This window comes from Sceloporus occidentalis, unplaced genomic scaffold (assembly GCF_023333645.1).
Source record: "Sceloporus occidentalis isolate IW3139 unplaced genomic scaffold, rSceOcc1.0.p SCAF_20, whole genome shotgun sequence".
NCBI classification, from domain to species: domain Eukaryota; kingdom Metazoa; phylum Chordata; class Lepidosauria; order Squamata; family Phrynosomatidae; genus Sceloporus; species Sceloporus occidentalis.
In genome coordinates this window covers 3634251-3648915 of record NW_028317000.1, presented here as the reverse complement: position 1 = coordinate 3648915, position 14665 = coordinate 3634251, and the positions used below count along the sequence as shown (strand labels likewise).

Here is a 14665-nt window from a genome sequence, read left to right as displayed (position 1 = left end):
TTGCTTCTATTGCTGCAAACAAATTCCAAATTGCAAAAGTCCTTTGCACACAATTCAGGATGGAGAGAAAGGAAGGGGATAAATCTTGCCCTTCTCAGTTGGATCAAACAAAAGCAAACTGCTGCAGCATCTCCTAATTTGTGTGTTTTTCCCCATTGATAACTTTTGCCATCCTGACCACATCAAGGCCTCCAAGAAATGTCCCTCTTTACCCCCAAAATGATCTGATTCTTCACGAACCATTCTTGGAGTTTGGGGACAAAAGTCCCCAGATTGAAAGAGAAAACAATAATGTGTGGGAGAGGAAACGGTGTTAGTCAGAACATGGAGATGTTGTGCATTTTTTACTACAATACCCAGCATCCTCTAGCAAACCGGCATGATTTGGGATTCTGGGAGATATACTCCACAAAGGAACGTTTTTTCACTCTCGTCCCAGCATTTCATAGCTATGCTGGCTGGGGATGCTGGATGCTTTAATAAAACAGAGCAACTTCTCTATATGCTTTGGTCCCAGCATCCCATGAGCTATGCTGGCTGGGAATTCTGGGAGCTGCAATCCAAACACAGAGAGAACCTTCCTATTATTTGGTCCCAGCATTTTGTGGCTGTGATGGCTGGGGATTCTGGGAGCTGCAATCCTCCCCAAAAGCAACTTTTCTATGCTTTGGCCCCAGCGTATCACGGCTGTGTTTGCTGCAGATTCTGGGAGTTGTCATTTATTAATAAGGCACCTTTTCTGAGCAGTGGAATTCTGGAATTTGTAGTCCAAGAGACTGGGGATGCTGGGTGGTGTTGTCAAAAAAAAGAACCAGCAACTCTTCCAGGCTCAGTCCGCCGCGGCGAAGGCTTTAGATAAACATTTTTCCTGGGAAGTACCAAAATAATACCCTTTAGATAAACAGGAGGAGGGGAAGGGGAGGTTTAGAAAGCCTGCCTCCGCCGTTTATAATCCGGAGCCAATATTTATGTTTTTTGGCCCGGATGGGAGAGCGAAGGAAGCCGCACAAGGAGGGCTTTGTCTCTCTCTCTTTCTCTCTCTTGCACTCGGGCCCTGCCAGGTTGGAGTCCGAGTCGAAGCCTGGCCTCTGTGTCCCAGCAGCTCGTCTTTATTTTTCTTATTTTATTTTATTTTTTGCAAAAAAAAAAAACCCCATTAAATAAATTGAGAAATGTCAGGAAAGACTTCAGTTGCAACGAAAAACACACATTTGTGGCTCTTGGGTGGAAGAGACACACAGGGACTTTTTAACCCCTGGCTGCACAAGAACTTAAAATCCCTTTAGTTTCTTACTTCAAATTAAGAAATGCATTGAACCCAAATTGCCCTTTTGTCCTGTTTGTTATGAGTACGAAGTGTATATGCAACATAAATGAATTTTGTGCTTGGATTCGGGTCCCATCTCCAGAATATCTCATTATGGACATATATATTCTAATACGGATGTGGCCCAGAAGGTTACCTGGGTGCCTGGTCCTTGCTTGTTCGCAATCCTATGAACGCACAACCCATTCCTTTGCTGTGTGTCTTTGTGTCTTGCAGTGCAGGGCTCCCAGCGCTGTGAGCTCAATTGCCGGCCCATTGGCTACCGATTCTACGTCCGTCACACGGAGAAGGTCCAAGATGGCACGCCGTGCGAGGTGGACTCCCCAGAGATCTGTGTCGCCGGACAGTGCCTGGTGAGGTTTTCTCATGAATTGGGAAGCCATTGGGCTTTTGGGAGGTTTGGGGGGTGGCAGGGTGATCCTTTTTTTGGAACCCATAATCCCTCCGTCCTGGGAGTAACATTTCCAAATGTCAGACTCCTTAGGAACAGGGGAGAGGATGGATGGATGGATGGATGGTGATATATAGCTAGTTGAGAGATGGATGAGAGATAAATAGATGGATGCTGTATATACTCATGTATTAGTCGACTTTGAGTGAACCGAGGGCAAGTTTTGGGGCCAAAATTATGGATTTTGATATGAGAGATAGAAAGATAGACAGACAGAAGTAGGCAGGTAGGTTGATAGTTGAGAGATAGAGATACAGATTGTGTATAGCTGCTAGCTAGATTAGATAGATAGATGATGGACAGATGAGTGAATGGATAGATAGACAGATGATACACAACTACATGATACATGGATGATAGATAGATGGATGGATGAAAAATAAATATATACATGTATACCATATATACTCATGTATAGGTCAACCTCGTGTAAGTCAAGGACAGGTTTTGGGTCCAGAACTATAGATTTTAATATGATAGATGAGAGAGAGAGAGAGAGAGATAGTTACTACTAGATTAGATGCATAGATGGATGGACAGATGATATATGACTAAAAGATAGATAAAGGAGGATGGGTGGGTAGATGGATGGATGAGTAAATGGATAGTAGATAGGTTGATAGAAAGGACAGATAGATGATTAATCTCAGGAGAAGAAGGGACAGTTGAGGCCATTGAAGGGACGGAAGGGGATTCCTTCTCCTTGTAGGTGATACTCAGCTCTGCAATATTTCCATGTGCATTCACCATGTCTCTTCCTTCACCAGAGACCCGGCTGTGATGGGATCCTGGGTTCAAATCGCACACTGGACAGTTGTGGGGTGTGTGACGGGGATCACACCACTTGCAAGCTGGTGGTCGGCAACTATACCGACACGGACGTGCCCATCGGTTACCACCGCATCTTGGAGATCCCCGCCGGGGCGACACGGATCCAAGTCAAAGAGATGAGCGGCAGCCCCAACTATCTCGGTTGGTAAACTACCATTCCTGTGGACTCTAAGATGGTTTAGTTAATTGTCACAGTCACAATTTTGAATAAGTTTACTTAAAACTTCATTTTCTTATTTCTCTGAAGTCACTAAATTAAATGCTATGACAGGCTGAGTATCCTTTATCCAAAATGCTCCGGGCTAGAAGTGCTTTGGATTTTGGAATACCTATATTTACATATACATGTGTAATGAAATACTTCATTTGCCACAACAAACCACACATCCCAGGAGTCCATAGGATGGAGCCATGGCAATTAAAGTGATGTCCAACTGCATTATTTCTGCAGTGCAGATGCAGCCCAAGAGTCTCTGTGTTTCAACGGCAACTCCATTTTGTTGTCCCTCTCTTCTTTTCCCAGCCCTTCGGAACCACAACGGCAAATCCATCATCAATGGAAACTGGGCGGTGAACCCGCCAGGCAGCTATGAGGCGGCTGGCACCGTTTTCGTCTACAGCCGTCCGGGGAACGACAGGCGGGAGGGTGAATCCCTGACGGCAGAGGGTCCCACCACGGAGCCCATAGATGTGTATGTGAGTACGCAGTGGGGGGGAGGGCAGGGGAGGGAGAGGTGCGTCCCCATCAGCACACTTCTGACTGTGAGAAAGGACCACCTTCCATTTGGGTCTTAAAAATCAAGATTCTAGTCCTTAAGGCGGGATGGTGGCAGTCAGTTGAGTAATCTTAACAAAGCTCTACAGATGGAGACTACTGGATACGGAGTTTCCCAGTTCTTGTATGTCTGGGTATGCACTAGGACTAGGCCCACCTTTGGCGGGATGACAAGCCAAAGAGCATCTTCCTCAGAGCTGTTTGATATTAAAGCCACCCTTAAGCTTTGCGTTGGCAGATACCAGCAGCCTAACCTTACAAAGACTATTCAGTATATCACAGGAAAGACCATTCAGCCTAACCCCACAAAGAGATCCTTCGCCTTTCCTTCCTGAGCGCCGTTCAACCTTTCCTGGGTGATTTTTCTCTCCTGCCCTGGTTTCTGCAGATGATCTTCCAGCAAGACAACCCCGGGATCTCCTACCAGTTCTTCCTGGCTTCACCCCCGGCGGAGACGCCTCACCACAAACCGCCCCGTAACCCCCGGCAAGAGTTTGGTGAGACAACCTGCCTCTTTTACCTATCAGTACCAATAGCAGGAAGCTATTTTCCCATGTATTGCCTTCCAACGCATAATCATTGTTAATATTTCATATTCTTTTTCATATTGTTTTTCCATTGCTCGGTTAGTTTGATTACCCTAGTTGAGGTGGCTGCTTATTTTTTCTGGTGCCTGTCAAAGAAGTTAGGAATTAGTGCTAAGGGTTCGAGTTATGCCACCTCTTTCTGAACCCCCCTTTTCCTCTCTTTTCCGCCCCATAACAGGTGCATTGACGGTGGTGTCCCCTGTCCACCCGCTGGAATCTCCGACTGGTCACCTGCGGCCGCTGGCAGGCAATTCCCGGAGCCTGACCCCTCCGCGCCTCTCGGTCTCCTCCAGCCAATCCAGACGGACTCAAGGTGTGGCACCTCCCCCGGCCGGCCAATCGGGACGGAGCCCCGGGACGCTGCAGCGGAACGTCCGCGTGCCCCCTTTGCCCCCTCCGCCGCACCCCATCCAGCATCACCCCGAAAGCCCCCATGACTTTTACTGGCGCCGGGCCGGAAACACGGAGTGCTCAGCCACCTGCGGGAAAGGTGAGTCTGTTCGTCAGGCTTTTTTGCTATGTCCCTCTGGTTGACTGCTCCTGTGCATGGAGGTTCACCATTTCATGGTTTTGCAGAGCCGGTCCCCCTCCTATCCTTTTGAAAGATTGCTGATACACACACACACACACACACACACGTGTATGTGTACGATTCTATGATTCCATGTATATGCACAGGTATATGTACATATTATTATTATATATATGCTGTGTGTGTGTGGGGGGGGGGGTGATTGAAAGCTGCAGCTGGAGATCAAGAGATGTCTGGTTGAAATCTCACCTTCATTCTAAACTCACTGGATGACCTTAGGCAAGCTGCTCTTTCAAAGCCTCGCTCCTCATCTCTGCAGTTATAATCCTGGCTGACTTTAAAGGGTTGTTGTAAAGGTTGTGACTGGACAACACAGGGAAAGGACTGTTAAGCTTTGCTGTTGTCATCATCATTCTTCGTATCCAACAGTGCAAAGTGGTTTGGGTGTTGGACTATGATTCCGGAGACCAGGGTTCAATTCCGTGCTTGGCCCTGAAACTCAAACTCTGTTCGTCCAGATGTTTGGGATTGCAGATTCTGGGACTTTTGGGGAGATGACATCCAAGGCCTCTGGAGGACCAGAGTTTGAGAGCTGCTCCTCTTACTGACAGAAGCCCCATGAAGCCCTAATTTTTTGGAATTTTATTTGGCATCTTCTTGCAAGTCTTAAGGACTAGAAACTGGGCAGTGGGGTTTTTCCGCCCCCAAACCAACCAAAAACCATTGCCACGAGTGTCCTTTCTTTGCAGGCTTCTGGCATTCGGTCTACATCTGCATCTCTAGGGTTTCCCAAGAAGAAGTGGGGGACGAAAAATGCCACCTTGTTCCCAAACCCATTGTGTCCGAAGAGGTCTGCAACACGGAGCCTTGCCCAGCCTAGTGAGTGTCTTCAATTCCTCCCCAAAATTACCTTTTCTATACAGAAAGGCTGCTGCTGCCCTCTGCCGGCGCGAGAGGCACACGGAAACCTCCTGTGTTTCCCACCATGTTCAATCCTTTTCTCTGGTGTTTCAGTAGATTACAAACTAGCGAACAGCTTGTTCCTGATGGTCAGTCCTGCTTTGGTCATGAATTTCAACTGCCCCTTACTGCTGTTTTGCAAACTTGGTCACCAGAGTGACCAGACGTCCTAACTGCAAAGGAGTAGAAGGCACTGTAAAACGTTGGTAAGCCAAGGGATAAAAAACGGAGAACGTTACAAAAGGAAAGCTACAAATACTCATTTATATCAATATCAGTTGACCCCTGGAGTCTACATAAATGACCAGGGGCCACATGTCATTCACAAGTCACACTTTTGGGACCAGCCTAGCATCCCTTGGAAGGGGATTCCGCATCCTGGGAGTCGGCACAAAGGAGGCCCTGATGTTTGGGTGACGTTACAAGCGGTTTGGTTTGCTTTCTGCTCACCGTCTCTCTCTCTCTCTTCTGTCTGCCTTGTTCCAGCTGGGATGTGGGCGACTGGTCGGCCTGCAGCAAATCCTGTGGCCTGGGCACCCAGCACCGCCAGGTCCTCTGCCGGCAGATCTACGCCAACCGCAGCACCATGGTCCACCCACAGCGTTGTGGACAACTGGCCAAGCCCAACGCCACCCAGACCTGCCAGGTCCAAGTCTGCAGCCACTGGGAGATCCACACTAACTGGAGCTCGGTAAGCAGGTTGCGTGTATATGGAAGGGGTAACCTACCTAGGTTTAGCTTTAGTTTTGGCGGACGCTCAAGTCTTGTTGGAGTGAAAGTGGACTGTGGAGGGACTGTCAACACAAACTTAGGCATTTGGGGTGATCTTTGGGTTCAAAATGAGTGGGGCTCAGCCCTTTTGAGGGTGTCTCCGTGGGTCGCACTTGTCCCACCCCAAGGTAGATGAAAAGCCAAACGGAGAAAGAGAAAAGTAATGGAAGAAACTTGTGATATATGGTCTATGCTCAGAGATGGAAAGAGACAACAATTCCTTCTCGAGAAGATTGGCTCTTTCAACCTTACGGATTTGGGTAGAAATTGATAAGATGATGATGATGATACATGAGAAAACCATGACAATCCAGGGATTAGGTTAAGAAATAACAGAAGATGTTAATTTAATCCATGTAAAATAAAGAGAGATTTTTAAAATAAGAAATGTGTTGTATTTGTGGAGGATCTGATAGGAAATATTTGATTTACACTTAAGTTCTGGATAAGGACACATATTCCTGATTAAAAGAGAGATGTTTATGGTGATTCTTAAATACTGAATAGAACTTATGAATAGCCGTAAGGGAGTTAGATAAGTAACGTTTAAAGAAACATGGTTAGGAAGCCTGGAAGCCATAGTTCCTTGTATTTTATTTAGTTTTAGTTTAGATCCTTTGTTAGGTATGTTATCCCTATGAGTATGTGTGTATTTTAGATACATATATATATAAAGTAGATAGGAAGTGCGTATAGGAAGTGTGTATTTGTTTGTCTTCATTGATAATAAAATATATATATATATATATATATATATATATATATATATGCCAAATAGTATCTCTGAGCTGTTCAGTAAGAATGCTAACCTTTGCAACTTCTTCTCAACTGATGCCCACAGCAGAACACAGCAAAGCTATTTTGCCCTAAATATTGCAACCTATGAAGGAAAACAATGCAAAGAACCTTATTATTATTATTATTATTAACGTTTATTTATAGAGCGTGGTAAGGTTTGCACACCAGAGATCAGCCCTGGTTGGAGTTTTGCATTCCCTTCCCACTTTTTAAACCACCTTGCTTTTTCTCTTTTCTCTCCTCGCCCATTTTTAGTGCTCTGTCTTGTGTGGAACGGGCCACCGGACGCGCCGTGTCCGCTGCGTCAGCAACGAGGGCACCTTGCTGAGCGACGGCGAATGCCCGGGCAACCACCGGCCCAAGACCAGCGAGGCGTGCGACATGGGGCCTTGCGTGCGGACCTGGTTCTACAGCGAGTGGAGCAACACGGTACCTCTCCGTTTCTCCCTCCTTCACTCTCCTCTTTTCCAACCCTTTGGCGCCATCCTTCTGTCCCTTTGAGCATCCATTTTGTAGCCTTATTGCTAATTGAAAGACAGAGAGGTGCATGTGGGGTACTGGTTTGAGTGTTGGGCTATGGCTCTGGAGACCAGGGTTCGATTCCTCACTTTGGCCACGAAACCATTGGGTGACTTCTGTAAGCCAACACTTTTTGGAGTTCAATCTAAAACCCAGAATGGACTCTGCAGCCCAGTTGTAGAAGCCTCCAGCTGCCCTTTTCCTAATGCCTGACACTTGTTTCTCATTCCCTATTTTCCTTCTTCCCAGTGTTCAGCCGAATGTGGCACCGGGATCCAGCGGCGTTCGGTGGTGTGCCTCTCCAGCGACGCCAGCGGAGAAGCCGAGGAGAATTGCGCAGGCACCAAACCGGCCGACATGCGGGCATGCAGTGGCGGTCCTTGCCGGAGGGTGACCCATTGGTACACAGGGCCCTGGAGCCTGGTGAGCGATGTCGGATTGGAGGGGGGACGGGGTACCCCACGCGACCCTTTGGAACAAGAGCTGGGAAAATACGGCCCATGGGCAATCTACAGGACAGGGATGAGAAAATGTGGCTCGCAGGCCACATATGAAACAGGGTTGGGAAATATGGCCCACAGCCATATATAGAACAATGGTGGGGAAATGTGGTCTGCAAATCAATTTTAAATCATGTAAAGTGGGTTCTTGGTATCTGGCGGGACTTAACCCAAAATCTGTGGATGTTCAAGTCCCATTAAGTACAGTGGCATAGTGAAATGGCACCCCTTATATAAAATGGCAACATCAAGGTTTGTGTTTTGGAATTTTCCTTTTGGGAACATTTTCAAGCTGTGGATGGCTGAATCCATTGATGCAGAATCCATGGGTACAGAGGGCCAACTGTACACAGTACAAGTTATTTTAAACTATATTTGACAAGTTAAAAGACGACAAATGAAAACCAGTCAAAACTCTGTTGGAACTCGCTGAATTCTTTCCCCCCCTAGAGTTTGGGGAAGTTACCCTTTTACAGATTACAGGTCCCTGAATCCCCCAACCCCTGTGGCTGTGCTAGTTTGGGGATTTTGGAAGATGTAGTCTTTTTCTGCTCTCTTCCCATCTACTGACCATCGGCTGTCATTTCTCCATTCTCTCGCATACGCAACAGTGCTCCTCCGACTGTGGCACCGGCACCCAACGGCGCGACATTGTCTGCGTCAGCAAACTGGGGACGGATGTGAACGTGACGGAGGCCTCGGAGTGCGCCCACCTGGAGAAGCCGCCCTCTCTCCAGCCTTGTCTCGGCACTGCGTGCGAAGCGCGCTGGTTCTCCACCGCCTGGAGCGCAGTGAGTGGGGGAGAGGATCGCACTGGACACTGTCCCAGAGGCTGGGAATTCATTTGGACACATGGGCGAAGACCCACTTTGTCCTTGGATTACAACTCCAAGAATCCCCCTGGGCAGTAGAGGTTGAGTCTCCCTTACCAGAAGTGCTCAGGACCAGAAGTGTTTTGGAATCCCTGAATTTGCACATAGGTCTGTAATGAGATGTTTAGACCAAAGTCTAAACTTGAATTTTGAGTTTAGACTTGGGTCCCATCTCCAAAATGTATGCTTCATATACACCTTACACACATAGCATGAAGGTAGTTTTATACACAGTACTTGAAATAATTTGGTGCATGAAACAAAGCTTGTGTAGACTGAACCACCAGAAAGCAAAGGTGTCGCTATTTCAGCCACTCATGAAACAAGTTTCGGATTTTGGAGTATTTTCGGATTTCTGGATAATGGCAACTCAACCTCTATGGGGGATTCTGGGAAGCTATAGTAAATGGGGAAAGTCCTCTTCAGCTTCCAATGGCACACCTTTGTCTGGCATTTCTGACCCCGTGTGTCCAGGCGAGGGAGGTCCCCCGCTTGACCCAGAACAAGAAATGGCTTGTGCTCTCTGCCATCTGTTTGCAAAGTTTCCCACGGCACCGTTTTCATTTCTCCCTCCCCAGTGCTCCCAGTCATGCGTGGGTGGCGTCCAGGTGAGGGAGGTTCAGTGCTTGACCCAAAACAAGACCCTGAGCAGCCTCTGCCCGCCGGACCTCAAGCCGGCCAAGAAGCGCCCCTGCAACCCCCAGCCCTGCCTCCCGGAACTTGGTAAGAAACCCTGCCCGGACCCTGCTTGCGACTCAAGGCCGGAGCCCTAAAGGTGGGACTGGGAGGTAGGACCATTTTCTACGAAACGCAAACAACCCGTGTGGCGTGCATTTCGTCCAATCCATACGTCTGGGGAAAGGGCAGGCATGATGGGAGACATCTGCGCTTGGAAAAGGTGGGCAATCACAGCTCTCAGAACCCCCCATGTTCGCTGGAGATTGGGAGGACTGTCCAATTTCCAGACCTTTGCTTTGAAGATGAAGAGATTTTTTGGTTGGGTTTAACTCCTCTTCCCTCCGAAAAATCCCCTGGGATTGCAAATTTGGTGCAGGGCGGACACCCCCAAAAACATATTAGGGTTAAAATCCAAGCAATGATAATGTCCTTGTTCCCCAAATACTAATTACAGATAACGCAATTGCTTGTAACATATTATCTCCAGTTTTCCAATGCTTCTAACATCATATTTCTCAGCCTCTTGTGCATTATTTCCAAACTTTTCTATATAACACTCTAAACAATACTAAATAAAACAATTAAAGTGTTGTTTCTCAGCTTCTAACACAGTATGAACTTCTGAATTGAGAGCAGCATGGCGTCATGGTTTGAGCGTTGGACTATGACTCTGGAGACTAGGGTTCGATTCCCAGCTCAGTCATGAAACCCAATGGGTGACCTTTGGGCAAGTGACACTCTCTCAGCCTCAGAGGAAGGCAATGGCAAACCTCCTCTGAACCAATCTTGCCAAGAAAACCCCCAGGATAGGCCCAGTTTAGGGTTGCCATAAGTTGGAAACGACTTGAAGGCACACAACACTCTGTTTCCAAGGGGTACTTTCAGGTAAGTTATCCATTTTGGAGCACGATTCCCGTAATATCTGAGATTGCTGAACAATGTGGTCCAAAGAGGTAGCTTTCCTAAGCTCTTTGCTGTTTGGGACAAAGTCTTGCTGCTCCATATCACTGTTCTGTTATCTTTCCCCGGCAGATGAGAACTGCAAGGACGTCCTCCACAACTGTCCGGTGATTGTTCAGGCTCGCCTCTGCGTCTACGCATACTACAAGTCGATCTGCTGCGCCTCTTGCACCCATGCCTTGGAGAGACGCCACGTGGGACCCAGCCGGTAGCCCTGGCCGACGGCGGACAAGTGGGATCTGACGTTTGCATCTTTGCTTGAACCGGAAAGTTGGGGCCCCGGTTGTTCGCGATCCCCAAACCCAATGTTGTTCCACAGCAGACCAGGAGGGAGACTGCGGCAAAAGACATCCGAGACAAAAAGGAACAAAAGGGATTCGAACTAAAGAATGGAGGCACCTCAGTCCGTTTCTGGAGGAAGCATCCTGTAAAGTATCGGGAGAAAAACGCACCTCTCTTTGAAGGACCTCGGTGGAGTCTTCTACAATTCCTTGAGACTCACTTCCCTTCCACGACGGTGAGAATGGAAAGGAGACAACGCACAAACTAGTTGTGTATGGTGAAAAAAAAATCTGGCGATAAGAGCGAGGCTAGAGAGAGACGGAGCCCGTTCGAAACCGTGCGGATAGTCGAATCCCAAAACGCTTCTCCTTCCGCTACAAAAGTGCATTCTGCAACCCCACTTTTTGAGATACTCACTCAACCAGCCACAAGGGATCCACATTTCCACTGTGCCAGTGTAAGACTATATCAGTTTGATAGTAGCCAGTTGTTTGGAGAGACGTTGTGCATGGATTTTTTACAGCTCTGTTGTTGCAGGGTCTTTTTCTCCAGAGTGCTGGCAGGCTTTTCTTCTCCAAGACCCACATATGCATGGCACCAAATATTTTGGGGTCCAAGAACTTGAGCAGTGCCGAATTTAGCAACCAGACGCCGATAAATGCACCGGATGAAGCAAAGAGGTCCTGGCCTCTGCAAGGGTTTGGACCTGCCAGCCATTTTGTGTTTTGCCTCTGGTCCGAAGCATGGTTTTTAAATATATATATATGTGTGTCTTTATGACAATAGCATTTCAGTGGGATGGCAGAACAGTTACGATGCTCCTTTCTGTTGCAAAACCCACTTTGTAAAGGTTTTCTGGATATAGCCGTTCTCTCTTGGCGCAATTTGGGGATGTCTAGGACAGAGGGTCCTGGAAATGGTGACAGTAAACGCCAGATCTCGCCATCATCTCAGAAAACGTTTGGATGGTTCCATCTGCGGAAAGATGATTTCCAGAGATAAGATAGCCGAGCGATCTTTCCTTTCCAGACCAGTTTGCCGATCTTCCCAATTCGGGAACCTCGAGTTTTTAAGGGAACGCTGCCATTTTAGAGAACGCAACTCTAGAAAGATGACTAGTCTCAATTTCTGCAGTCTCTTCTAGGTCTCCGCTATTGCTGAGTTTTCTATGCAACCCGGAAGGTGGCCAACTCTTTCATGAGCCCCTGTTCTTGTGCCTTTTAAGCTGCCGTACAAAGGCACAAGAGGGTTATTAGCAACTGTAAACCTGGTGCAAATGGTTGTTTCAGTTGTTTCCCTTCTTTCCTACCAGTGTTGTCAACTGACCAGAAAAGCTTGCTCTTGTGCTTCTTGTAGAACCACCAACCACTGAAATTAGGCAGTGAAGGTTTGGAGGGGTAGCATTGAGATAAAACACCCCCCTCAATGGTATATCTGCAGATGAAGTGGCTTTTAAAAGATGGAGGAGCATGGCCCAGTGAAATAGGTGGCAAACACGGACTATCCTAGAAGCGCACCTACACAACGGAGCGATAAGAAAAGAAAAAGAAGCATTTTATATATATTTTAAGAAGGCCTTTTATAGAAATGGTTCAGAGTCCTCAAATTATATAAAATGACAAAGTATAAATATAAATATAAATATATTATATTATAGATAAAGCTCTATGATGAAGCCGAATGTATCTCTAGATTGGTTTTGATGCCCTCACATCCCATACTTTTGTTTTTTCTTTCCAGTCCAGATCTAATTTATTTTGTATTAAAGATTATTTGACGTTTGCGGCTGGCGTTTCCGTCTTCTGACTTGAAAAAGACGCTCACTTTTCTAGGAACATACAACTTTGCACACAGAAAACAACACAAACAACTATCTCCTGCACAGAAAACGCTTCAGTCCATGTGAGTTTGGACTTGGGTCCCACCTCCAAGAGAATCCCACTATGTACCTATATGTATCTATAGGTATTCAAAGACGCGGATCAATCAATACGTATCCGAAATCCCAAAGAGTCCTGGTCCCAAGTATTTCGGACAATGAAGGCTCAACCTGCATTTCGTGCCCAAAGGATTTAGCTGCCATATTGGACGACTCCAGAAGCTGGGGCTTGCCTCTTATTCCAGCCTTTCCTGGCTTTGACCCCATTTGTAGATCCTCTGGAACCTAATCTGATCCCTAAAGAGCGTTTAGAAACCGCCCCGTGCAAACGGCATGCGCCAATGCATCCGTCCTCTGCTTTCCACCGCGCATATATATATATAGGATCAGGGGGGCTTCCTATTAAAACTGTATGGCGGCTATGTGGGGTTGTTTTCCCCACTTTCTTTTGCAGCTCCTGTTTTGTCTTCCAGGACATATTCAAAGATAGATTGCACTTGCATGTGGAAGCTCTGTTTAACTACATCTATCAAGAAATCCATCATCCCCAATACCTCTTTTCACCGTTGCACCAATGCCTTTGGGCCGATGAGGTTCATGTAACCCTAACCCTGTATTTATGTATTATATCTATTTGTACCCTGCTCTTTCTCCATATATATATATATATATATATATATATGCATGCAAATAGTCTGCAATGTCTGATCCCAAGCATTCTCGATAAGGGAGACCCAACCTAGAACTCCTCAGAGTTTAGTATTAATCCCAATAAAAGATTCAGATCGGGGCAGTTAAACCGGACTCTTCTTTTAGATGCTGTTGGACTAGAGGTCCCAGCAGCCCCAAGCCAGCGTAGCCAATGGGGGCGCTGGGGATTGTAGTCCCTAAACCCTGAAAGAGGGAGCTGGGGTTTGAACACTGTTTGGTTTCCTTTTTCCTTGAGTGACGGAAGCGTTCTCCAGATGCAAAGGTCAGAGACTATGGCAACCAAGCCCAGGGCAAAGGATGCCTTCTCCTGCCCTGCCTCCAGTTCTCGTTTCTGGCTCAGCTGCTGATAGACACGGGGAATCGCACCCAGAGCCTTGAAAAACAGAGTCTGCAGCGGAATGCAAAGCCACGTCACAAACGTTGTAACGCAACAACATGGGAAAACACAGCGTCTCTGTCTCACGGGAGGCTGGTCTCTCAAATGAGGATAGAGACATGTTTGGAGCATGTCCGCTATCAGACATGCAGGAGTTCCCTGTCGTTTCCCCCTCTGCCAGATTTTACGGAGGCTCCTATAGGGTTTGCCTGAGTTATAAGTTTAGGATCATTGCAGGCCTTGAGATTTCGTGCACTCATGTATTTCCCCCACAAATATTACAGTATATAGATTATATAGAATATAATATATTATATTATATAGTACATTATTACAGTATATTATATAGTACAGGCCTTGAGATTTCATGCACTCATCTATTTCCCCATGAATATATATACACATATATGTATATATATGTATATATATGTATATATATATATAGTATATGTATATGTACATATGTGTGTATATATATATAATTATATAGTATATTACACATATATGTGTGTATATGTTTATATAGTACATTACATATATATATAATATAGAATATTAAATATTAAATAGTGCATTATATATTATATAGCACATGCCTTGAAATTTATATATATATATATATATATATATATATAGAATATAATTCATTACATACATTATGTATGTATATATAGAGTACATGCCTTGAGATTCTGTGCACTCATCTGTTTCCCCAATATATATATATATATATATATATAATAGAATATTATACATTATATAGTACATTATATATTATATTGAGACTTTGTGCAGTCATTTATTTCCCCCACGAACATTATTTATGTGTGTGTGTGTGTATGTATAATAGTACATA

General features: G+C 46.0%; 1 protein-coding gene across 4 annotated transcripts in view; it reads left to right on the top strand.

Moving 5' to 3' along the window:
• The window catches only part of LOC149301771 (ADAMTS-like protein 4), a 51573-nt gene extending 38929 nt beyond the window's left edge, over positions 1 to 12644 (top strand). For all 4 annotated transcript variants that reach the window (XM_089482799.1, XM_089482795.1, XM_089482797.1 and 1 more), the window contains 12 exons: positions 1544 to 1680; positions 2546 to 2750; positions 3133 to 3305; positions 3773 to 3881; positions 4150 to 4461; positions 5253 to 5382; positions 5950 to 6154; positions 7288 to 7461; positions 7801 to 7974; positions 8663 to 8842; positions 9502 to 9646; positions 10634 to 12644. In XM_089482799.1, coding sequence (XP_089338925.1) covers positions 1544 to 1680; positions 2546 to 2750; positions 3133 to 3305; positions 3773 to 3881; positions 4150 to 4461; positions 5253 to 5382; positions 5950 to 6154; positions 7288 to 7461; positions 7801 to 7974; positions 8663 to 8842; positions 9502 to 9646; positions 10634 to 10773 — 2084 coding nt within the window. In that variant the 3' untranslated portion in view covers positions 10774 to 12644. The remainder of the gene's footprint in view (positions 1 to 1543; positions 1681 to 2545; positions 2751 to 3132; positions 3306 to 3772; positions 3882 to 4149; positions 4462 to 5252; positions 5383 to 5949; positions 6155 to 7287; positions 7462 to 7800; positions 7975 to 8662; positions 8843 to 9501; positions 9647 to 10633) is intronic.
• Positions 12645 to 14665: the final 2021 nt, after the last annotated feature.